This window comes from Netta rufina, assembly GCF_964035555.1.
Source record: "Netta rufina genome assembly, chromosome: 1".
NCBI lineage: Eukaryota > Metazoa > Chordata > Aves > Anseriformes > Anatidae > Netta > Netta rufina.
The window spans coordinates 67,655,654-67,681,523 of NC_140123.1; the positions used below are offsets into that span (position 1 = coordinate 67,655,654).

Below are 25,870 nucleotides of genomic sequence, written 5' to 3' on the forward strand. Positions count from 1 at the left end.
GGAAGTCTTAAAAAAATAATAAAACACTTTCACATTTCCAGAGTGACTGGTATTGCCACTATGTCTTTCATGTTTTTATATAACTTTAAGTGGGTCTTCTCTCCCTTTACCCTCTTCTTTCTCCAAGAAACTGATTCCCTCTTAAACCAAGATCCATCTCAAGATCCTCTTCGCCTTCTGAAGCCAATGGTTGTTTCCCCATCCATATTCCATGTCTGGAAGAGAGAAAGGAGAACACCACCAGCTCATTAATGTCTTCCTCTGGAAATGTAAAGCAAAGAACATCACACAGCTGATTCTTGGCAGGGTTCAGAAAAATTTTCACTGCAGAAAAGCTAACGATACACACTTTTGCTTGCAGAGGCTTTTTAAACAAATATTTTTCAACCCTTCTCAGTATTTTTCTTTCACTTGTTATTTCTCTTTGTGGAGTTTCTGCCTATTTAGTCAGGAAACAAATGGGTGATTTCAAAAACAACAATTTATCTTAAAGCAGAGAAATGTTGGCTATGTCCCTTCTACAACCACTGAGTATTGTGAAGAATCTGGGGGATTCTTTTTTTTTTTTTTTTTTTTTTTTTTTTTTTTTTTTTTTCTTCAAAGAGGCAAGTGCCTTGGAGTAAGCATCTCAGCAGAGTACTTTCAAAGAAGGGATGTAATGATCTATAGTTTTCCCATCGTGCCATGACCTGTCTTCAAGTCACCTCACAGTGTTTGGCTGGCTTAGACTGGGGAGTTCATTCAACAATTACACTGGGCCTTGTGAGGCTTCCCAGTTGCAATGTGGAAACTTAAGCAGGCAGAGAAGGAAATCAAGAATGCGATATTTTCATTCATGGCTGAAGGATAGCCTGCACCGGGCTATAGGAAAAGTTTTATCATGGTCAGATTTAATCCAAACCATTCTGTGGAGTTGCAATAATAAATTTTCTAGTTTCCAGGTAATATATTTTAACTACAGCATGATGCCAGTGATAGATTTCTTTTTTTATATACTCTAAGGCCCTTTATAGCTTTTCCAGTTCAGGGTAGATTTAAGATGTTGACAAGTGTCTTCAGAGACAATAAGGATTTTCGATTTCATCCCTCAACGCTGCTGCTGAATAAGGCAGTGCTACTTCAGTAAGGATTTCAGCAGAAGCAAGCAGGGAATTTTGTTTGTCTTACGTTGACTGTTGTGGAACTCTCACTTTTTGTTTTGCAGACCAACAAGGGGGATGAGCTATCAAATCGCATCCAGAATACCCTGGGCAACTATGATGAAATGAAAGACTTGTTAACTGACCGATCAAACCAGAGCCACCTTGTTGGGGTTCCCAAACCTGGGGTTCCTCAGGCATCTCTCCCCAAGCCCGATGAACATCTTATTGCAGACTCAAGACCGCCACCTCTTCCCTCTATTTCCAGCACTTCTTCTTCCACACCAGCAGCTCTACCCACGCAGCAGAGCAAAAGCACCACAATGGGTTGGCAGAAGGCTGGGCACAATGCCACTTCAGAGGGCCAGCAGAGAGCCAGCAAACATGGGCACCACTCACTGGAGTCACACAAGGGCGACTTCAAACTGGCGAACCAAAAATCCAGTCTGGAGAAACTAAAACGCTATGCATCTAGTCCCACTTCCTCTTCCTCCTCCTCCAACGCTGCTCAGCAAAGCTCACTGAGGGCCACACTAGGTGACAACGCCAACAGAGTGCCACAGCCTGCGAAGCTAAGTTGTAACACAGAAGGAGGAGCTCAAGCGCAAGAGAGGCCCTCAAAGCACGGCGGCGGGCACTGTGTCCAAAACTTCCCACCGTCTCTTGCTTCAAAGCCCAGCCTGGTTCAGCAGAAACCAACAGCCTATGTAAGGCCGATGGATGGTCAAGATCAGGCCCCTGATGAGTCTCCAAAGCTGAAGTTACCAGCAGAGACAACCAAGTCATACAGGGGAGTGCCTTCTAACAAGCCTGATTCGGCCAGGACCAAGTCAAAGATAGCAAAGTTCAGCATTCCTAAGCAAGAAGAGGTATGTGTTTTGGTGCTTTTTATGACATCCCATCTTGAATAGGTGGATGAATGGAAGCTTAGAACTGCAAGCTTCATCTGTCTCTTCACACATTTTTAAAGTCTTAGTTTGCATGTTTAAATTTTCTCTTACTCTTCTGACATTGACGTACTATATTGCAAATAGCAGCCTCACAGTAATGTAAAGATATCTCAAAAACAAAATGCTCACTGTCTTTAGGATTGTAACACCTCCTACGGTGGCACTTTCTAATAGTACACATTCACTGACTTCTTTTTTCTGAATGTCCATATATAAAGTCTGGATATTTTTAATATTTCTTTTTGCTGGGCTTGTGTGTTACGTTGAACTGTTCATATTTAGTTGACTTTTTTTTCTCTTTGGCAAAGATTAAATGAAGTGGTTGTGATAAGAAATAGTTTTGCTATCCTCAGTGACATCAAAGTAGTTTTACAATCTAAATAAACTACATAACAATACGAGATCTACAGAATAGATGAAAATGTAACCAATAGATGAAAATGTAACCATGAGACTCTCCTTTTAGTTCCTTGTATCTGTTTCTGTTTCAAACAGATTTCTAAGAAGACTGGGATTTTCTTCCTAAAGAACCACAATCTGTAGAAAACCAGTCTTGCTACAAAGATTAGAACATGTCTAAAAAGCCTTCTACACAATATTTCTGTTATCAGCAGTAGATTATGATGGTAACTGCTTGGAATTATTTTACGTTCATTTATTTCATATTCCATTGACTTCAATAGGACACCATATTTATTGCTTGTATAATCTGTGATTTTCTGGTTTTCAGTTTTTTGAATGGGGAGGAAATGGTTGGTTTTGGCAGAATGAAGGATGATTTCTTTTGGGGAAATGTATTGAGAGCCTTGTAAGTCAGTACAAAGATGGTCACATCCTCTTTTGTGAACTGATAGAGCTACCATGACTTAAACAATTTATAGTATTTATTGGAGTAAATGATTCTATTTGACTGAATCACTGGGAGAGTCTCAGAGCAGAGATACTGATTTACTCTTATTTGACAGCTGTGCGTGTCTTGAGTTGTTTTTAGTTTTAATATTTCTGTTTCTGGCGTTGTTAAAGGAGAGGAAAACTCTCATTTTCAGTGAAGTTCTCTGGCCTTTTAACGCCTGTTTTTCAGAAATGGAGTTGACTGTTGTATTCCCCCTTCAGTTTGGTTTAGGAAGTTTCTCTGGAAGCAATTACTTCTCTCAGCTCCTATAGGCATTATACCTATGTGGGTTTTTTTTCCCCTCTAAGTTTAAGTTCAGTCAGTTCCAAACAACTCTGAAGTGATGTATTATTCCTGAAAAGTGGTTGTTTTTAGGCTCTTAAGCAAATTTGATAAGCAAATTTAGCATTTATAGGTTGCTGTAATTGTGCAGATAGATCAGGTAATGGCATATACTAATATCCATTTAGCTATTATTTCCTCCTTCAGACTTGTGCTTCTATCTGAAAGTGAGAAGTATTGTTAGAATTAAAGAAGCCTGTGGCAATTGTCTGAATCTTTCAAATTTCCCTCTTTACATGTATGCAATACCCTAGGGACCAGTTTGAAAAGCGGTTTTGATAGGCAATCATTTGCTTGTCTGAAATTCAAGATTTACCATTTGCATTCCAGAGTTGCCTACCTCAGTAGGAACGAAAGCTTTCACTTGTTGTATATGATCCATAATGATGCATAAGGATAAATTATACTGCAATTTCTAGACATATAGACATATTTGACATTGCTTTAAACTAACTTGCTTAGATACTGATGGCAATGTAGGGTATGGTAGGAGAGCATGGACTACAGGGTAGCTACTAAGTGTTCACCAATTTCTCACAGATCTTGTGGAATGCAATATTTTTGAAACAGTATTTGATAACATAATATAAAAAAATAGCTGAAGTTGAAGGAGGTAGACAAAAATGAGGTTAGGGGATCATAAATATGACGGACATATTGTTCAGAAGAAAATAGTAGATACTATGGGTGGTGTTGGAATTTGAATCTTGAGCTAGTGAAAGACAATGTTTAGATTTCATATTTAAGGGCTGAAAGTCCTGGTGATAAAAGTGTCCATCTTTTTTTTTTTTTTTTTTTCCTTTTTTTTTTTTTCTTTCCTTTATCCTGACATTTTCTTTGTTCTAACATTTTCCATCCCAAGTGACATAAGATGAAATTGGTAACCCACTGTTATTGCTACAGGGAGAAGTATTGACCAAGACTGAAATGTTTTTGTTGCCTAATCCACCCTCCCTTTAATTTTCAATCATGTTTCTTTTTGTTTCAAAACATTTTTCCATTCTTGTTATTTTTTATCATACATCTCCTAATACCATTTTGTAAGAATTTCCATGTTGTTTATTTTTTATTTTATTTTATTTTCTGCTTTCAAACTCATAAAATTTTTTCTCTACATCAAATGGCCACTGTTCCTCATTAGGGGCAGAAGTTTTAAGCTGCTCTCAGCACAAAAGCTGTCACAGTTTTGTGAACTTATGCAGGCAAGAATAAGTTTCTCTTGTTCAGGATGGGGCTAAACGTGATGGCCAGAAAAGACCATGTATCCCTAGTGGCCATGGCATGGACAGAAGAGAAGAGATGTAATATAGGACGGTCATGAAGGGAAACAGGCTGACAAACAGGCTAAGACAGTGTCTGGAAAGCTATATGGAAATGGAAATGAGTGGCAGAAATCTGCCTGAGGGCAGCCAGGAGAATATGGGAAGAAAGGGAGGGGCAAAGAACATGGGGATGGGACATAGTGGAAAGAAACTTGATATATGCTAAAATAAAAGGTATATGTCTGAAATAGTAAGGCACTTACTGCACTCTGGGAGCTTAGTGTAGGCAACAACAAAGTCTTCAAAGGAGTCAGAGAATGACCAAATGATTGAAGTTGGAACTGACTTCTTAAGATTCACTAGGCCAATCTCGCTGCTAAAACAGTCAGCTAGAGCAGGCTGCCTGTCACCATGTCCAGTTGGGTTTTGAACATCTTCACAGATGGAAACCCCAAAACTTCTCTGGGCAACTTGTGCCAGTGTTTGATTGCCCTCACAGGAAACAAGTATATTCCTGTGTTCAGATGGAATTTCATGTCTTTTAGTTCATGCCCATTGCATCTTGCCCTGTCAGTGGCCACTACTAAGAGTCCTACTCCCTCTCCTCTGTTGCCTCCCATCAGACGTGTTTATATTGTTGAGTTGCCCCAGCCCCTTGAGCCTTCTCTTCTCTGGGTTGAACAGTTCCAACTCTCTCAGCCTTCCCTTTACTGAAAGATGCTCCACTCCTGTAATCATCTTTGTGGCACTGCACTGGACTCACTCCAGTAGGTTCATATCTTTCATGGACTGGGGAGCTCAGAACTGGCCCCAGCACTTCAGATGTGGCCTCCATGTCTTCCTCTGTTCATCTAGTCAGACCCCAGCCTGTACTAGTGCATGGTGTTATTCCCCCCCTATATTCAGAATTTTACATTTCTTCATTTTGAACTTCATGAAGTTCCTGTTAGACCATTTCTCCATCCTGTTGAGGTTCCTCTGGATGGCAGCATGACCCCTGCAACTAATTTTGGACTGTCTGGATGGCAGAATGATGCCAGAAACCACTTTTCCCCGTTTTATATTACCTGCAGACTTGCTGAAGGTATGCTCTGCCCCATCATCCAGGCCATTAATGAAGATGTTAAACAGTGTTGGTCACAGTATTGACTGTGTGGACACACCATTATGAACTCATCTTCAGCAGGACTTCGTGCCACTTGTCACAACTTTTTGGGCCATTTAGAGTCCTAGTTCTCTGTCTACCAGCCTAGTTTTGTCTGACCAAGTAGAGAGTTGAATGTTAAGAAATAACCATTTTCTCAACTCCTTCAGGTTGGATTTTCTTCTAAAGGGCAGATGTAGTGATAATCACTTTGGTTTTATTTTGAACATCATATGGCTACAGGCAGTTCCAGATTCCACAGACAGAGAAAACAAGGAAACAAGAATATATTGTTATAAATCTCTGATTTGCAATTCCCCTTTCAAAGGCACTCACACATTTCCATGCACTTGTATCTAGCTTATGGTGCTTTCCAGAATCTATCAGTATATCTAATAGTTATGCACTTTCATTTGTGTTTATCAGTTTGAAGGAACGATCACTGGAAAAATAAACACAAAATGAAGCAAAATTAAACCTCATATAAGAACTGAAGAATAAGAAGCAATGTCACACAACATGTGTGAGTTTTCAGCAGGATACAAAATTGTCTTCTGTACATCCCTTGAGGTTTTCAGAGAAACAGGGCACAAAGTTGGCTGCAATACAATTATTATTCACTAGAAATAAATGCACTTGGATACAAATTAGACCATTACTTTTCAAATACATGAAAAAGGTTGATTTTTAATGTAGTTCAATACCTCATTTAATATTTTTAATCAGTTTTGGAAAGCCTTCAATATCTTGACACAGACTAAAGCTTATAATTTTTTTTTAATTGTTTTAATGAGAGTAACTTGGATAGACCTTTGTGTAGAAAGGTATCAGTTACTCCTTTGGGAATTTAATCTTTAGGAACCAGGTTCATCAGTGTTAATTAGAATCCATACCCAACCTCCCTGTCCTTCCAAAATTATCATATTGCTCTGTATAAATGATAGCTTGTCATCTCAAGTACTGATACTTCACATTTTGAACTACTTAGGAATTGTATTACTGAAAGTAAAAACCCACTGTACTGAACAGACGGGAAGAGAAATGTATAAAGGAAAGGAAACAGGAAAAGCATGTGCCTTTTATTTCTACAATTTTGTTACAAGTGAGACAATAAGAAAAAACTAAGATGGTAAATCATGTTCTTTACATTTGAGCTCTGGTTTTGAATTTCATCTTGTGGGCTGCATGCTGATTTTTATTATTACATTGAAGAAGCCTTATCTACTCTCCTTTGCTTACTTCTGTAAGGGTTATGGAGTAAGAAAATCGAGGTTGTATTAAAAAATGACTAGTGGTCTAATGGTAAAAAGGATAGATTTTGTTCTGTTAAATTTGAGAACATGTTTATGTGAAATGTAGATAAGGTCATCATGAGGACGTGTACTTATTTCACTTCATGGAGTACTTACACAACTTCTTCTGAAGCAGAAGTAATGCAAAATAGATTAAACTTTGAATCTTTTTTTTTTTTTTTTCCTTTTTTTCTTTTTCATTTTTGCCCTGGCCTTACTCAGGCAAATTCCTATTTGCCTGGATAAGATACTCTCTGCAGTCTTTCTCGTTTGAGTGGCTATATATAGCTATCAGCATCTGGCATACACAGTAGCAAGTGTTCTTTAAATCTGCAATTTTTTTTTTCCTATCAGTTCTTTCCCCATGTATTAACGGAAACCCAAAACCAACCAAACAAAAAAATCCATCTCTTTTCTTTCCCCTTATCCCCTCTGAAAAAAATAATCCCAACAATAGACTTAATATCATCAATTTTTTCAAAATTGCATTCTTTTAAGGAGAGATTTGTTGCATAGCATGGACAATAAGTAGGTCCATGCTTAAAATTGAAAGTGGAAGTTCCCATGTGAAAACACAAGTGCATCTCCACCTTATTTGACTACACAAGTTCCAGTGTAGATTAAACAGGGAAGGTGGTCCTGATCGGCACATGCTTCCTCTGGAAATAGCATGTATCTGGACCTACTGGGAATCAGTGTCAAGGAAAAGGGTTTAGGGGAGATCTGACTAAGTGCCTTTCCTCAAAGGCATGGTGCAGTCTTCCCCCTGCTGTGACAGAGCCTGTTGGGCTGCTGCAGGAGGAGGATCCAAGCAGGAGTTGAATCCAGACTTATTTTTTTTTTTTCTCTGATTCCTGGGGTGTATGATTCTGACCCAGAAAGGCAAAAGTGAAAGCAGAGGGGCAGTTAAAGATGCTTTTAGATAAAAAAAAATAAAAATAAAAAATGAAGAAATGAGTTGAATTTATTAGCAAAAAAACGTCCAGAAATCCTCTGGCACTATTCTAGTAGACATAGGTGCATTCTAGTCTGGAGATACAGGCACAGAATTAAGAGTGTTGATACTCCTCTACCATTTATCAACTTTATTGAAGAATTGCAGTGCTTGAGAATCCAGTTAGCAATCACAGCACTCGAGTACTGTAAGTATGAGCCAGTTGTAGATGTTTTCTTTCCCAGATGTTCATGGGAAAGAGTTAGCAAGCTGCATTTACAAGAAGACACAGCTCAATTCATCCCTGTAATGTTACCACTGACCTTCCCCACAAATAAAGGATGTTTTCCCACGTTAGACAGGAAGAACTGGACAACAAGAGCAGTGTGGTGCAAAGATCCCTGCTAGTCGTAGGTTATTCAAGACCTTCTAGTGAGTCCGTGGGAGGGCTGTGCATAACTGCCCATTTTTGTGTAAGAGAGTTCAACAGACTAGGACTGGAGGGAAAGAATGTATTAAATAGACAGAGCAGTGTTTGAAACTGTTAATAAAAACAGTGGAGACCACAATGTGCAAAGATGGATTTTCCACATAGATTTCAAATTATGATACAAGCCTCTCCCTTTCTAGCAATCTGTAGTAATGAAGGCACACAGTAACTGTGTGTGCAGGCAATTTTGCTGAACGCATCAGGCTTAATTTTTCTAGTTATTCTTGCATTGTCGTTGTTGTAGAAATAAAATGCTGTTTAAATACCTTTACTTGTCTGCTAGAGCTCTCTAGTTTTACTGTTTCCAACAGGGAAAGAGTTTCATTTCCCTTTTGAATTATTATTATTATTATTGTTTTAAATCTGGGAAAGCACTAGCTAAACTTATCTATAGGTTTGAAAATAACGAATTGTTTTACTTAAACCTAAAGTTTTCTGTATGCATTGCTTTCCATATGGTGTGTGCTATGCATTTGTTGCTATGGTGAATCTCTTGTTGTCCCTCATTGTTTTTAACTGGTAGGATGACTATCATCAGAGAAAAATCTCCTGAAACTGGATGTAAACTTACATTTGTCAAGGGAATCCCTTAATGTACACACCTGCCTTTTCATGAGTTTTTCCCAAGATTGTTTTTTTTTCCTAATTATTGAAAAAAATATTCTGTGCAGCTCATTGGGGTCCCTTATAAATGAGATCCTCCCTTCAATAAAACTGGTCTTCCCGTCTTTTGAAAAGATAAACAAGTAACTGCTTTTCTAGAGTTCAGTAAATGTAATAATATGGTTCACTGTGATAAAAGTGTGTTCCTCTTGCTTTTATTATTATTATTTTTTTCAATGAGACAGGATGGTTTGGTTTATGAATCAGATCTGGAGTTGATACAAAAGTGCACGCATAAATTTGACCACAACCCTGTATAATTGCTTCTTCAGTTCCTTTTGGTAAGTAGTAAAGATATTGATGAAGGAAATAAGATTTCTAGGAGTACAAAAACATTTTTTAATTGCACATTTTGTCTGATTTTTCTAAATCCATCAGTAGTACTTATGATGATGGTAACGGGATGTAATTAAAAATCCTGCCAGAAATAGGTGGCACTGCTATCACTTTTCCACCTTTGGCCCCATTAGCATGGATTGCTCTGAATCTGTGACAGTGTTCAGCAGTTGGAGAAACCCTTCCTTTTCTGGATGTGCTGCAGAGGCTGTGCACTATGGCATGGCACTCCTGCAAGCACAAGACACTCTCCTCAGCTCCCAGTTTCAGATCAGCATCTCCTCTCCACCTGCTTGGTGGCTTCTCAACAAAAGAGTGCTTAGAGAGGGCAGGGTATGTGCGGAGAGCGAGGGGGGATTTCAGATTACCAACGAAGTATTTAGACACTGCTTCTCAGACCTCACATTGTACGACACTAGAGCACTGTGTTGGTGTGCAGTCAGGTGTGGAGTCCAAGCCTGCATTGCTCCTGCAGGGACTCACATTCCCCTTTCCAGTAACTATAATGAGGTGGAGCACTCCTGTCTGCTCTTTGTATTCACAGCAATCTATAAGGTATCACAAAGGATTTAAAGGTAGTTAAATGTCTTTTTGTTGTTGTTTGATCAGTTTATGCAGAGTGTTTTATTTTATTTATTTTTAAAGAAAATACAAGAAAAAAGATTTTATGGATTTGTTCTGTAGTTTCCCCCGTCTTTCATAAATTAGAGTGGCATGAAACTACCATCATTGTACATGCACACTGGGGTCAGTTATGACTGATGAGTAGGAGAACCAAATGAAAATACAAAGAGCTTCACAGATCACTGTTAATTCCAGCTAAATAAATAACGTGTATGTGCCACTTGATATGTAAGGTTAAAAAGGTCAGACCTCCAGTAATTGTTGTAAATGCACCCAGCCAGGCCAGAAGCAGTTAAATTCTTTATTGTTGGTCACATACTCTCTTACAGTAAATGAAGACAAATATACCCTTAAATATCTGCATGTAACATACTTTATTCACCCTGCACGTCGTAAAGTTGTCATTTCCGTAGCACTTCTGAATAGGGAAGATCTATCCCTGTGGTACCACAAAATAGCTTCCTAGAAAAGTAATTAACAGAAGGCTGTTTTTTGGTTTGGTGGTTTTGTTTTTTTTTTTTTTTTTTCTCAAGTTAAGAAAAGATAAATAACATAGACGTCTGATTTCCTGTCACTCTTGCTTAACTTTGTATGAAAATGGATAGCTTCCAAATTAAAGCAGGCACCGGCCTGTCTGGAGAAAAATGCATCTCCAAAGAAATGTGTACATTACATATTCATGTAGTTCCAAATCTCTTAATTGTATTTTATGTATAACAATCTCATGTACTGAAATATGGTACCCTTATTATTTCTTGAGTTAAAACCAGCATGCCAGAGAGGCTGAGCTTGCTTTGTACATGGTTTAGGATAAGAATTTCCTTTCCCAAATTCCCTCACGTATACCCTACTCTCTTCCCTCTCTACCACCAAGTTTCTCTAAGATATGGAGGCCCAGTGTGAGGTGGCTTGACACCACATTTTATTCAGAAGATAAATACACAAAGAACATTCAAGACGGTGAGCCACAGGGTTGAGAATATATAGACCCAGCATTTTATCTCAGAACCAAAAATTGATATGTATACTCCTCTATTTACTGCAAATGGCTGTAATGGAAGCTTGTTTAGGTACAAAGAGAGGAAAAACAAGAGCATTTCTTGTTAACTCTTATCATTGTGTCCTAATACCTGTTTAAGGAGTGATGGGATTTGAAATGTTCTCTTTGCTTTATAACCCTTTTGAAATGATGTTGAAGATGATTTATTTTTTCTTGCATATGCTAGAGATTATTAGCATTCACACACCGACAGCATCATCTGTTGTTAATCAAATTTGGCATTTGTTCAAAGCTCATTGTACAAGTGCATCCAAATACAGAGGCAGGAACTATGTGACTATTTACATGACTACTGCAACTCCTAGACCTTAAGTAGAAGACAGCTAGAAGATTATTGATTACAAACACAGTCAAAAGCAATTTTATATAGATTGGCCATGGTTTGGCAGTTAGGCATTATTTTAAGAAGCCTTCTTCAGTTTAATTACAATTTCAGGGACATCTGATACAAAGAAACTTATTAGCTGGTTAATTGCTGATCTCTTGGAAGTACCAGTCTGGAGCTGAAATATGCAAAGGGCATGGAAAGGAGAACTACATGTAAGAGCAATGTGAGATGGATGGTTTGAAAAACACCATAAGAGGATAAAGAAGGTCTTTCTTGGACCAAATCACAAATGTTTAGCAGGCAGGGAAAGTAAAGCATATACAGAATGAAAGGATACAAGAAAGATGTAGGCCCCATAAGAGTGTGTGTGTGTGGGGGGGGGGGGGTCGGTCTGAGAAGAGAAGAATTATGTCAGAGCCTGAAGAGGAAAAAATGAAGTTATGCTTTGAGAAACCCACTGAAATTGCTGCTGGTATTGCAGCCATAATTTATGATAAAGTCCACGTGCAAGATCTTTCACTATCTTAGAGATGGCTGGGAAGGCCTAAAAACTATTTATTTGTTTGTTTGTTTATTGTTGTTGTGTGTTTTTTCTTGTACCTGTGAAGAGCATGCACCATCACTTGTTCTGTAACCACACCATCTCTTTAGTGGTTGTTCCCCCACTCCCCCCCATTTTTTTTTCCCCACTCAGAAGGTTTATAGCTTCTTATAATAATATCCTGTTACATTCTCATCAATAAACCAAAAACGATGCATCTTTTACTACTGCAATCTCATTTGGGAGTTTCAAAGCCCTTCATAAGCATTAACAGCAACTCTGACAAGAACATACTAAATTCATTTGCAGAGGAGTCAGCTGAGGTGCAGGTGGGTGGGGACACCTTCGCGGATGGCACCCGTGCCACCCCGAGTCAGTATCAAAGAGGAGAATAGAGATGGATAGACTGAACTCCTGGCTCTGCCCTTGGATGTCTGCAACACAACTCCCTGTGTAACAGCATAACATATAAAACTGTTCCATAACTTCTGCAATGGAAAAGAAACTTATGCAAAAGCATAAGCAAGGGCTGCTTGCTGAAGTCTGAGTTAATGTTGCTTGCTGTATTTCTTCCTACCATTTAGGTCACTTGAGGCAGAGACAGTTCCTGAGTGATTATGTCACTTATGGTTTACCACTTCCATTTGAGTTATTCACTGATCATGCTCCACTTGAAATTAATAGGACTTTTGCCATTGAATTCAGCAGTAGCAAGATCAGGGTTTGACAGGGATGAATATTTCTTTTCTACGTTGTATGAACTTCCTGTGGTCAAGAAGATATTGCTTGAGGGAAGACAGCCCTTTTTTATTCAGTCTCTGTTTTGGTTCAGAAACAGAGATGCAATACTTGTGGCTGTTTTTGACATCATTATTACTTTGAAGAAATTCAGCAATAGTATTGCAGAATAATGGTCGGTGGCAGAGGGTGGTATTTGAATTCATAAATGCTATACTGCATTAATCTATTAGCTTCAGGACATACCTTTAGAGCATCAAAGGAGCTTCTTGACCAGTCCAAGGCGCTTGACTCATTTTTCCTCTCTGGTAATTAAAGTTTCTAGCATCCTGTTCAGAATCAGTTTCTTCACCATCTCTTAAGTGAATAAATCTAGGTGAGTGATTTCATGACAGTTGCACATTAGGAGTTATGGCATATCCCTGCACATAACTTACAGAACTATCTCAATACACGGAGAAGAGACCATAAAACATGCTGAATGGGGATTTCTCAGATATGCTAATTGCTGCTATATAAAGAGCACGGGATGAAGAGCTGACACAGAGGAAGTTCAACTAGAAAGCACCTGCCACAAATCTTTGAAGGTTCACGGACAAGCAAATCCTGCCGCTGCTCTTCACCGCAGAGCTCTGCGTGGTGATGACTTTGTATATGCAGGGAGCGAGCTCCAACACAGAGGGTCAGGGCAGCAGGAAGGCATGGGCTGAAACATGGCTCTGCCACCTCTGGGAGCTGCTGCTGCCATCGGGGTGACAGAAGGGCTGTCAGCTTTGCCAGCACCCCACATGAGAGCAGATCCCACCCTCTGACTCTTCACTGCCTGGATGTGGTACCCAGGCCTGTCCCAAAACCACACCAAACACAGCCCTGATGTATTTTTCTTGAAATACTCTGGATCACATTTACTGTTCCCGTCTGTCCATGAGTTTGGTTTGCTGGTTTGGTTGCTGCTTTTGTTAGATCAGACTTCTGTGTATTTACAGCATGGGCTGTTCTAGCTAATAGACTTCCACTACCTATTCCGTGAAGCTTAGGTTTTTGGGGTCAGACTCTTTCCAGTGGTGCCCAGCAACAGGCCAAGAGGCAATGGGCACAAACTGAAGTACAGGAAGTTCCTGCTGAATATGAGAAAACACTTTGTTACTCTGTGAGTGACAGAGCACTGGAACAGGTTGCCCAGAGAGGCTGTGGGGACTCCTTCTCTGGAGTTATTCAAAACCCACCTGGACGCCGTCCTGCGCAAAGTGATCATGGTGACCCTGCTTGACAAGGTCATCTTGGGCCAGATGATCTCCAGCAGTCCCTTCCAACATCAACCCAACAACCATTCTGTGATTCTGTGATTTGCTGACAGGAAGGCGCTGTATGCATCAGTGATCCTCTTATTTATTTATTTATTTATTTATTCTCAAAATTTGCACTGAATAGGCATCTATGCTCAACTGTGAAAATGAGCTTGAGATTTCTAAATGACTGCAAAAGAATTTGCAATGTAGAGGGGAACACGCAGTTCAGCAAACATGCTGTAATCACTTGAGAGTTACACTGTTCACTGGCTATAGATAGGCATTGGAGTGGAGTGGGGTTGGATCACTGAGCTCATTTTAAGTAGGCCATTAAACATCACCACTAATACTGATTTTTAGCCATTGCACTTGAACCCTTCGCCTTAGGTTGACCTGGCAGACAGAAATCATAAGTGCTGTGCCCCAGCAGCTGACGGCTGCTCGGCTGCTCCTACTGATACTGCGACGTATTGTTTTTATACAAGATTCCTGTATTATCAGTAAGATACTTGTCCTCCTAAATGTAATAATTAATGTGGAAAGATGAATCCAAATACTCATTATTCAATGATTTTAACTTAGAATTCCTTTTTTTTTTTTTTTTTTTTTTTTTTTTAAATAAATCAACTAGGCAAACCAAACAGTATAGAAATGAAATGTGCCTTTGCAAGCCCTGTGGGAAATTCAACTAATGAACTGAAAAGGATCAGTTTCTAGACAGGCGAGGAAGTCTGCTTAATTTAAATAAATACATTCAACTATTTGCCTCCTTATTTTAAAATCATGGTTTTGGGCATGATCCCATAATATGAAGAAAGTAACTTGAGTGCAGCCTATGCGGTCTGAAACACCAAGCAAAATACAATTAACTTTAAAATGGCAAATTGTAATGCTATTAAAAGAAAATCTTCTGCCTTCCGGGTGTGACTATCTTTTAAATGTGATGATGTCACCCCGTGAGCCGTTAAACCGTTATCAATGAGCAGGCTGTGCATTTTCTAATGATTACTGCGGAGCTGAAAAAGACTCTGTAATGTTCCTCCAGTTTGTTCATCATTTTTGTTTGATAATTGTCCTAAAAATCAATGACAGCTACTGAGTACAGAAATTTGATTGAACCAAGTATAAATATAGGCAGCAATTTAGGCTGCTCTTACTCAATAGGAAAATGTCTTTGGATAATAAGTGGATTCCTATCTAAATTCATGAGTTCTTTTATGACATTTTGGGTTAAGCCTGAAATAGATTAATCTTTTTCTGATAAAGTTGCATAAGCTGTGATTTCTCCGGTGACCACATTTAATTAGATATTAAATAAAGTGCTTATCTTTACACCAACAGGTTTTATGGGCTGGATTTTTTTTCTGAACTGTATTTCACAGATTAAGTAACAAGTAGTAGGCGCACACACACACAAAAAAATGTTGATTAAACCGTGATATGCTTAGGTTAAAAATTTGACTGTGTTGGAGTAGATAGGCTTTTGAGGTACATGACTGCAATTGAGGGTTAAGTGCAAAGGGCAGAGGGAAACTGAAGATGGATGCTAAGCATGGTGAGGTCTTCTTCCTTTCCCAAGGATTCTCCTGCAAGCATACAGTGAGATGGTTTTCCCTTGGATTCAGCAAGAAGCTTCAATTCCTTATAATGTTTTTGAAAATCTTGAGGTCAGGATTCATTATGCGGGGTGCTGTACAAGCACACAGTGAGGCATACCCTGTGATTGAGTATATCAGCCCTGGAAAGGCACGGAAAGGTTAACAGAAACCTGGAAATTAAATTAACCTATCACACCTGGAGGAAGGAGATAGGGACCATGTGAAGAGAAGTATCCAAATGGAAAACATAGATGGCATTTGGGAGGGGGAAGACTTAATAGGGTGAGCAAAGACCACACTTGGAGGAAGAGTGAGAACAAGAGAAGAGGGAGAAGGTGAAATCACAGGCCAGTTGGTGCTTTGGTGCTTCGCTCACTAGAGAAGGAGGTACAAGAGAATGGCTCCGTGGCTCCGGTGCTACAGAAGATAGCCAGGACTCACTGTGTTCCCTTTACTGATAACGTAGGGCACTCTGGAACTGTGAGGACACTTCTGTCCCAGGAAAGGGTAGGGTGTTGGAGGAATCCATCTGGGTGCACTTGTGAGATCAGTGGAAAGAAACAGAGCAGCTGTGCAGAGTGAGACAGGAACCACCAGTGTGAGCTGGAGGCATTGCACAGGGAGGAAATAAATGAAGACATTTGTGTTGAGTAAGCTGTGCTGAACCAAATGATGTGGAGCTCACACTAATTGCCTTTTTTTTTTTTTCCCCACTGGCATGACATACTGTGAACGTGAGAACAAACTGATTCCTCCCTATATAATCAAGCCTACTTTTGGCTTTCTGGGCATGGAGCTGGCAGCCATGTAATAGCATTTTGTTGGTTTCATTTTCCACCTATATGGTGCTCTGCAACCTGCTCAGGAACTTGGACAACCTTTTCCTGGTGGAGTTATTCTGACTTTGGCAAGCTGGAAGAGGTGTGGCATATTTTTTTCTTTTTTCACTAAATAAAATTTACCCATTTCACAAAGCATGCAATTGCTCCAGACTTAATGTCAGGCTTTGAAATTTTAATTGCTCACTGAAGGGAGCTCGCTCCCTGTGGTGAGCTGGAGGAGGCTGGCAGGGCTACAGGTGCCACCGCCGTGCCGGCTGCGGTGACTCCTGGCGGCTGGCGTCAGTTGGCTGAGGTTCAAGGCACAAGGTGTTAAAAATCCCACGTGCATTACTGAAAGATAAAAATAGAAAGCAGTTCCACAGAGTAATGGGGACAAGCATAATGGCCTTGTACTAATTCCAGTCTAGGGTCACTGGGCCCTCTCTTTTTTGCATAGTTGGGATAGCTGTGTCCAGATGATAAAGATGTTGACAATTATCATCTCAATCCTCCAGAGACCACACAAAGCTACGTCTTTTTTTTTTTTTTTTTTCCTTTTATTTTTTCCTTTTTGTTTGTTTGTTTTTCTTTTATTTCTAGTTTGTCATGACTTTTGACATTGGCATGAGGCTACTTTATAGAGGAATTTCCTTTGCTTTCTTGGCTTGTAGTAACGTAAACATTTTGTTAAGATTTTTTTTTTCTCTGAATCCTTTTCTTTTGTCAACAGTTTTTGGGATGTTTTTCCCTTTGCTGCCTGTCACATAAGTCAGCTAGTAGTTTAGCAGTCATTATTTCCCCCTAAGCTGCAGGAAAATTGCAAATTATTTACAATTTTTCTCTGGCTTGTTTTATTTCCAATGAAACAAGCATTTCTGATAAAACACTGGGAAATGGATGACAAGCTTCAGAGCTCCTGTTGTTTTGGAGGCCAACTGCCAGGCCAGGGGCTACATCTCTGTTCAGCACCCAGCTGAATACACTGGTTTCTGTGGCAGGGAAGGCTGGTGGGAAGGTCTGGCGGCAGCCACAGCCTGCCCTCAGAGACAAGCTACAATGCATCCTGGTGCCCAGGTGGGAGATCCAATGGGTGTCTTTAGCTGTCTCTGTTAGCAAGCCAGTTACAGCAATACCTATGAGGGGGTGACTATTGTGTGACCAGCTTGGTGACTGGGACTTTTCTTAGCAGAGCATTATCTGTTTTTAAACCTTGTGCAAAACCACAGAGAATGTTGGTAGCTATGTAGCATAACCTTTGAGGCATGGCTTGCCACAGTGATGCTGGCGTGTGGACCTAATATCTCTCTAATAAGTGGTCCCCAATGGTTCAAGGGAAGGCAGATGTGTATGAATGCCTCCCCTCTGTCAGAGTGACAGTGCTAAGGTTGACAAAACAGTATCTTGACAAGCCCAAAATGGATGTAATTTGCATTTGCATGTACCACAGACCAGAGCCTCTACAGGTATAAATTGGCCTCGTGCCACCAGCACTCACAATTTACCCTTTTACTTTCTGATCTCTTACGAGCATGCAAATAATTCACCCAAATACTTTTCCAGAGTCCATGCACCCTAACAGTAGTTTAATCTTGGGTTTAGCAGAGGGACTTTGTAAAATTCATGTACACAGATAGAGTGTTTCTAAATTGCCAACACAACAGCAGAAGCTTAAGTGCAATTTTTATTCCAATAAAGATCTGATGAAATTATGCCTAATGGTCTGCAGACTGCACTTTTATATGCACTTGCATTGCTCCCATTGACTTCAACTGCTGTTGTCAAGGTATTTCAGTACTACTGAGCTAAGGATCATTACCCTGTGGTATGATAATACATAAAACTAATGCCACCATTTTTCCACTATAACAACAATACCTAGTGACTGAAGGCTACCTCCAACCCAATAGCTTGCAATCAAATATTTGTTTCAGATTTCAACATGCATATAAATTTTGAGACTGACAAAAATGACGGGATTTGATTAGCCCATGTCTCCATTTTGATCTTTGATTATTACCATAAAGACAAAACAAACTTGGCACCCATGAACAGATTAAAGATATTAACATTTTTAAAGCATGAGGATTTTAATTTGGAAGTTGAGAAAACTATATTTGAACTAAACTTTCATTGGTTTTCATGCAAACAACATTGGAATAATATATCTAGACTGTAAATATCCCAGCTCCCAAAGCTTGTGTCTTTCTAAAGCAAAACCATCCCCTGACTCCTGTTGGTGTAGCATACACCAGAGAGTATTCATACAAGTCCTGGAGCTGAGCTTAGTTATCTGATTTCTGATATTAAGAAAGACCCAACAATTTTCTCTGGTTGCTCTAATGTAATGGAAAATACTGTACTTAAGTGCTGTTTGGGAAATAGTTTTGCAGAGATTACTTTTCTGGTTGCTAAGAAATTAAAAATTTTAAGCACATCAAGGAAAGAAAATTCAATGATTATATAGTCTTTGCTACACTTTCTTGATTTTTATTACTTTATCTTTTGTTTACTGTCTAAAACAAAGAAAACAATATGGAAAAAGTACAACTGTAAAGGTCTTGAAGAGTTGACTGGTACTACCTTTATGATAAAATGGACCATGGATCCATGGATTAGGTGGGGAAAAAAAAAAGAAAAAAAAAAAAAAGACTCTGAGTTCCCTTGGAAACCTTGCAAACTCATCTTAAAAATGTACATCTTCCAGAAAAAATAGAAACGAGGGCTCGACAACCAAAACAGAATCCAGACGTGCACAAAAATGTCTTCTTACTGTTTCTCCTACATCACTTGCACTGTACAACTACACATAAGGGATATGCAAAAACACAGTTGATTGATATGGCAGGTCCTTCTGATATTGTTTGCTACCCAAAATCCTGGGGTTATTTGTTTATTCCTATATGTTAACTGCTGTAAAGATGGGAAAAGACATTTGCCATATATATTTTTTTCTGTACCCTTGTCCTTTTGAGAACCAGCCATTCTTCAAGAATAAAAGATGAAAATATCTATGAAAGAACAAACAATAAAGCTACACACAGATTTGGAAAACTGTGTTTTTCAGGATATCAGGCCAAAAAAAATTCATTGCAAAGGTATTTCATGGTTCATCAAACACTGGGCTTGTTCTAAAATGCTGAAGAATTTTGCTTGCGGAAGAGATTCAGCTTTGATTGAAGAAATCTTAATTTGGTGTCCCTTGCGTTCAGAGTTACTGCTACAGATTCACCTGCTTGTGCACTTTTCAAGCTCTTAGAGCTGCATTGTCTGACTTTTGCGTATTTTATGTGACAGATTATCAATGCCTAAAGTCTAGTACCCTGCACACCAGTATTGGCATCATAGAAGTCTTCAAACATAACATTACCCAGACAATGTGACACCTCTTGTGTCCATTACTGAATAGACAAGTAGAACAAGATAGGAAAGGTTTGGCTTGTGCAGCATCAGAAAAGTCCTGCATGAGAGGACATGGATCTGTGGCTCCAGTTAGGTTCAGGAGATCTGGGCTCCATTTCTGGCACTGTCTCCTTCTTGTGGGTATCTCCTGCTGTCTCTGAAGGGCACAGCCAGCTCTCCCTGTTTCTAGAAAATACCAGTAGAAAGTGGTCAGCTGCTATCCCTGAGGCTGCACAAATAGCCTCACTACCACAAGCGGATGAGAGTGGTAGAGGCTGTTGGAAGGTTAAAGGCTGTAGCCTGTATTGTCTGGAGGCCCCTGCTGCAAAATGAGAATAAGCTATACACAGAAACAGTGTACCTATCATCAGCACCACTCTGCTTTCCTGGCTGTGTAGCCCCCTCTTTATTAATGGAGAATTCATCTGAATTCTTTGCATGCTGGTTTGCCGTTAAGTCTTGACATTTACCATGTGCAGGTAGTTACATACTTCTGTGAAATAGCACTGATGATGTGGTGGCATTAATTATTTGCATTATAAAGATGTCCACTGTCTAGAAACTGGTGCTCAGGCAATAACCTTCTTTGTAAGCATGTAAAGAAGTGTGTGCAAATATCTACAGTGGTGCTTTACAAGCCCCAGCCCCTCTGTGTAAAGGTTCGTATCACTGAAACGTGCAGGTTTTAAACCCCGCCATCTGTAATACACAGCATATCAGCTTCTGAAATGAGTACCATAACAGGTCTGAGTATGTGGAGCTTTGTATACCTACAGTAAGAGGATGTATTCAGGCTGCTTTGATCAGGCTTGCGTCTGTCTGAAAAATAACTGTGCTCAAACTTAATCATCTAGTTCTACACAATACTTAAATTAATTCTGCAGAGAGGTTTAAATTGAACAAATGTATTCACTAGGGAAAGTATAATGGCATGACTGACTCGCTTAAAATACATCTAGGGTGAAACTGTTCTTAAAATTATCAGTGCATCTGTAGATTTGCTCTGTAAACAGTTTGGTAGACTATGGACCCCAATAATCACATCCTTTTTCTTTAAATATCACAAATTTGCAGGGAGAAAACAATTCCAGAATAGCATTGTGAGAGTTTGCATGAAAACAGGTTATTTAGCTGCAAAATAGCTGTAACTCAGAAATATGCATCCTTGGAGCGAGGAGATGAGAAGCCAGGGAGTCTTTCTGTGTTGCAAGAGAGGCTCTCAAAATACCATGTGCAACTTCTGATGAACATGTGTCAGCTGTGAGGGTTTGGCCACTGTTACATTAATAATCCCGCCCTACTTTCACAGGGCATGATGCTATACCCTTTTTTCTTTAAAAGGGTTGCATTTCTTCTCTACTAGATCATGCCAGGTGACATTTTAAAAAGTGCAGATAAATGAAGGAGCAATAAATTTAGTGCATCTCATGATTAAAAGAAGACTCTCATTTCTTCCCCTTTTTTTCTTTTATTTTTTTAAACATGTCATTTACAAATAGTGGTGCTAGAGGACAGTTCAGAAAGAGATTTGAAATTGTATTTTATTGGACATGGTAATAAATTGTGGTATTGGATTGCACAACCAAAGGGTGGACTTATTAGGTAGTGGTGTTGCATTATATTTCATACACTGACTGAATGAGTTTGATGAGCAAAGACAGAGTATTAGCATGCAAACTACCCCCATTGTTTCATATTAAAAAGTGAATATTTAAGAGCTGAAAATGCAAATTTGTTTCAGTTACATGGCGCACATTTTTCAGTATGCAAATGTGCCACATCTGTGTATTTGTTTTGCTGCAGACACAACCAGCAAGAGTTTAGTGATGAAATCTGTTCTTAATTATGATAGCAGCTGTTGGAGCAGTAGCCATTTTTTTCCTCCTGATGTGAAGTTGCCTGATTTACTCATTTTTGTCTGCATTTGTCAGGGCTGCCAGTGCAGAGAGAGAACTCTTTGTGAGAGGTTGCAATTTGTTTTCTGTGCAAGAGCCAGTGAAAATTGACTAAATCTGCACAGCAGGGTAGTTTTGTCTTTTCTTTTCCTGCATTGCAAGCTGTTGTACCTCTGCTCCAGCACAAGAGGCCTATAAAACTACCAAACAAATGAGTGAGCTGTTAACTGTTCCAGCAAGTATCTTAAGCAGTGGTTCATGTAAACTAACTATGCTTTAATGAAGAAGGAAAAAACTGCCTGACATCATAGATGTGGGACAGATGGTATTAATATGATGCATTGATAAACAGTTTGGAAGCTTATTTTTCCTTCCTCAATTATTTCATTTCCATATATGAGCCCAGTAGATTACTGAAGTTTGCAAATGCCAGAAAGCTTAATACTTGTTTCCTCAATATTTTGATGATGGGAAGAAAGAGAAAGAGTGGGAAGATTATAAAAGGATGATAAAAAAACTCCTTTCTGAACACAGCATCTCTTACAGTAATTTGTTAATGAGGCAATGCTGTTGCAAATCAACACAGAAAACGAGCAAGAATGCTTCATAGCATAATGAAAAATTGGCCAAAAATTGCAGTGAAAATGAAAGCAGAATAAAAAGAAGACATAAGTTATTGATACTTAAAATTCTGTGCTAAGAGTCTACTGAATGAAACATTTATGGTCTCTCTACAGTCATAGACTAATCGTCTGTTTCACACTGGATTGTTTCTACAACAATATTTCATGTCTTGTTGTTTTTTTTTTGGTTTTTTTTTTTTTTTTTGATCTAGAAAACACTAAATTTAAACAGGTTTCAGCCCTGCTCCTTTCTTTGTTAACTTTGCATTATCCTGCATGACGGAAACCTATGCAAATTTGTCCATAGAATATACTGAGAGCAGGTAAAGGCTCTGCAAGAGTATGCAAAATCTGGCATTCTTTATTGCGAGAAACAATTTGCTTTTGCTTCCACAAACAGGAAGAGTTCAGTGGATTGTGTAGCTCTTTACTTAAGAGAAAGATTCTCCCTTTATTTTATGCAGTTCAGCTTTTCTTGTTTCTCTTTTGACCTTTAAACCCTACATTTATCTAAAAGAAATGCAAGATCACAAGAATATGAAAGGGTGCAGGTAAACTTTACTCATAAATGGAGGATATCTCAAAGTTAACTTATCTGACATAGTAAATCTGTAAATATAAAATGAGTTGACTTATGGATTATTTCTCAGTACAAGAATATGCTTAAATATCATGGGGATGGGCACACTGGAAACTGATGTATGGGCATGGGTATGATGGGCTAATAGGAAAAAAAATTAGTCCATGAGTAGTTGTTTTCTTACAGAAAAAGGGAGAGAGAGAAGGAGAGAGTGGGGAAAAAAGAGAAAGAGGATCACACAGTGGATTATGGTAAGGACCTGGAATAGTGTAAACATGTAGTAGATAGGCAAGAAGACAGTGCTTTATCCAGTGACAGGTAAAGAATACTGTGGCAGGACTCACCTTGGGGTACCGCTGCCTCTTTGCTGCCAGAGCAGCCACCTTCATGATGGGTGACTGCAAGGCATCATCTGGAATAAATGGCATGTACTAAAATTAACAAATTGTTCTAGTTTGCTTTATTCTTCTGAGCTTTCTAAGACACTTGTCCATTGCCAGTTTTACCCTTTTGAACTACACATATATCTCCCACTAGCCTGAGCATGAGAACTGTGCTGTTAATCTCTCCAGTTCCCCTTATTTTTCTTTACGCATGACTTCCTTTGGAGAGTTTCTTGGTATCCTGTCAGGAAGCCCAGACGTTATTGCTAGGTTATAAAACTAGTGGAATATAAAAGCTTTTTTAATTTTTTTTTAAACATTTGTTTTCATGAGAAGGAGAGTTGGGATGGCAGAAGGAGTCATAAGGAAGTAACCTGAGAAGGGAGGAAGGTCTGGATTTTCCACTGAAGTTACATTTAAAAGGTGCCTTCCATGAATTTTTGTTTTGTCTATGTCTTGTCTTCTCGTTGGACCTGGCATTAGGTGTTTCACGTACAGACATGGTCATGTGAACCTAGTGAATCAAGGCTCCCATTGCGCTCATTTGAATGGACTATTTTGGGTTGCAATTAATCTGACCTTCCCAAATGTCCAGTTAGAATATGAGAAATCCTTAAAAGCATGCAATTCTCTCCATTGACCAGCAAAGGAAAGTAGAGCAGTTAGGTTATGTGTTGATGTCTACAGTTAGTGAAATAAATTCCCAGCTTTCTCTGTTTTGTATTGTTGCTGTGCAGAGCCTGTTGCATACCTAAATAATTACTGTAGGTTTGAACAGTAGTCACTGAACCTGTAGTTGTGAATTGCATATTAGTCACTTAGTGTTTTTTCCTCCCCCCTCAGAAAAGCAACATTTACAAGAGGTTATAGGTTTTAGCAAGGTGTCTTCACACGTTAGTATCATGATTACAGTAATAAATGTACAGAAATGTTGCTCCCTAGCATTATGTCACTGAAATTTGCTGACACAGTAAATTGAAAATGAGATACAGTGAATTATGACTTATGACTTCAGCATATGTTACAGAGGGTACTTTAATAGAAGAGGTGCATATGATACTAATTGCACTGTGAAATTGCGCTATAATACTTCAAGTAATCACACTTCAAAGTGACAAAATTCTCTTAAAAGGCATCTTCCCCAGAGACGTTGTCTGTTCCAACTTTTTATGTCTTCTCCTTATTGAATAAAAAAATTAAAAAATTACTTTTATATTGGCAAACATTTTCAAATATATTCTGTATAAAAACAAATGTCTGATACTACATTTGGATCAATGCATGTGGGTGTAAAGCACTTGAGGCAGAGGAATCTTTCGACCCCCTAGATGAGTTAGTGTGAGAATAAGGGAGATAGCTTCTTCCCATTTAGGCAGAGAAAAGATTTAAAGACATACTAGAGATGTCACCTCCTGCTGTCTGGTAACTTATTGGCTGTCAGCCAAGATAAGGAAAAAAGATGCCCTGTATTCAACACCCTAGTACACGCTGGTTAGAAACGTCTTCTCTCAGGAATTTGGAGAAGAAACCGTGCCTGGTCCCTGCTGATCAAAGCAGCAGTTTGGTAGCAGACCCCCAGGGCTACTGATGAAGAAGTGGAACATTTGCCTGCTTCTCCTGCTTCTCTACCTCACTGCCCTATGTTCCCACAAGTAAGACATTTATCCAAAAAAGAGATAGGAGGCAGACCTGTGTCCCTGAGGGAGGTTCACACAGACTTACCCCAGGACTCACCTTCATCACCCCACCCCATGTGGGATGTTCTTATAACATTGGCTATTTTGCAAGCTTCATTGTCAGTGCAAGGATGTGTTTGTCAGGATTTTTTTCATTGGATAACATGACATTTTTCTCCCAAATGATTCCTACAACTACATAATTCCTGGAGCTACAGTTCAAAGAATGAAGGAGTATAGAAAAGTGCATAATGTATAAAATCTACTTCAATGTAGATTCAGAATTTAGATCTGTTTGAATATCAGGTTTCTTCTCAGCTATTTCAAGCAAAAGGACATAATTTTTAATATGTAGATAAGGAAAATAGGACAAGTCCTGGCTCTACTGGAGGCAAAGGTAAATTTCTCACTCATGTCAAGTTGTTTCATTGTTTGTGGTATTTTGTTTGTTTGTTCATTTTGGTTTGGATTTTGTTTTACCTTGGTATGTTATTGATACAGATAGGTTAATTTTCTTGTTGTGAATAGTAGATTCTCCAAAGCAGTTAGTATGGAGCCAAACAGAAGTAAGAGCTTTCACTGGAAGGGAAAACAAAACAACAAGAACATCAACAACAAACACACTGAGAAATGTTGAAATTGTTAATTCCAAAATTCCAAAGTCAAATATTTCAAAAGTTTAATGTGAAAAAATTCCCTCAATTCAAAATTTTGCTTCATTTCTTACTTTTTCAGGAGATAAAAATATAAAATCTAAGCATTTGATTTCCAATCAAATAAAATGTTTTGATTGATGTAGTATAATTAATTTACTATTCCTTTTCTCCTTTTTAAAGAAATAACAAAACAAAAAAATTCAGCTCAAACAAGA

General features: G+C 38.9%; 1 protein-coding gene across 1 annotated transcript in view; it reads left to right on the plus strand.

Moving 5' to 3' along the window:
* AFF3 (ALF transcription elongation factor 3) overlaps window positions 1-25,870 on the plus strand; it is a gene marked incomplete at both ends in the record, with an annotated part of 325,435 nt that overhangs the window by 52,741 nt on the left and 246,824 nt on the right. Inside the window, one exon of the mRNA XM_084282865.1 lies at window positions 1,205-2,008. Coding sequence (XP_084138991.1) covers window positions 1,205-2,008 — 804 coding nt within the window. The remainder of the gene's footprint in view (window positions 1-1,204; window positions 2,009-25,870) is intronic.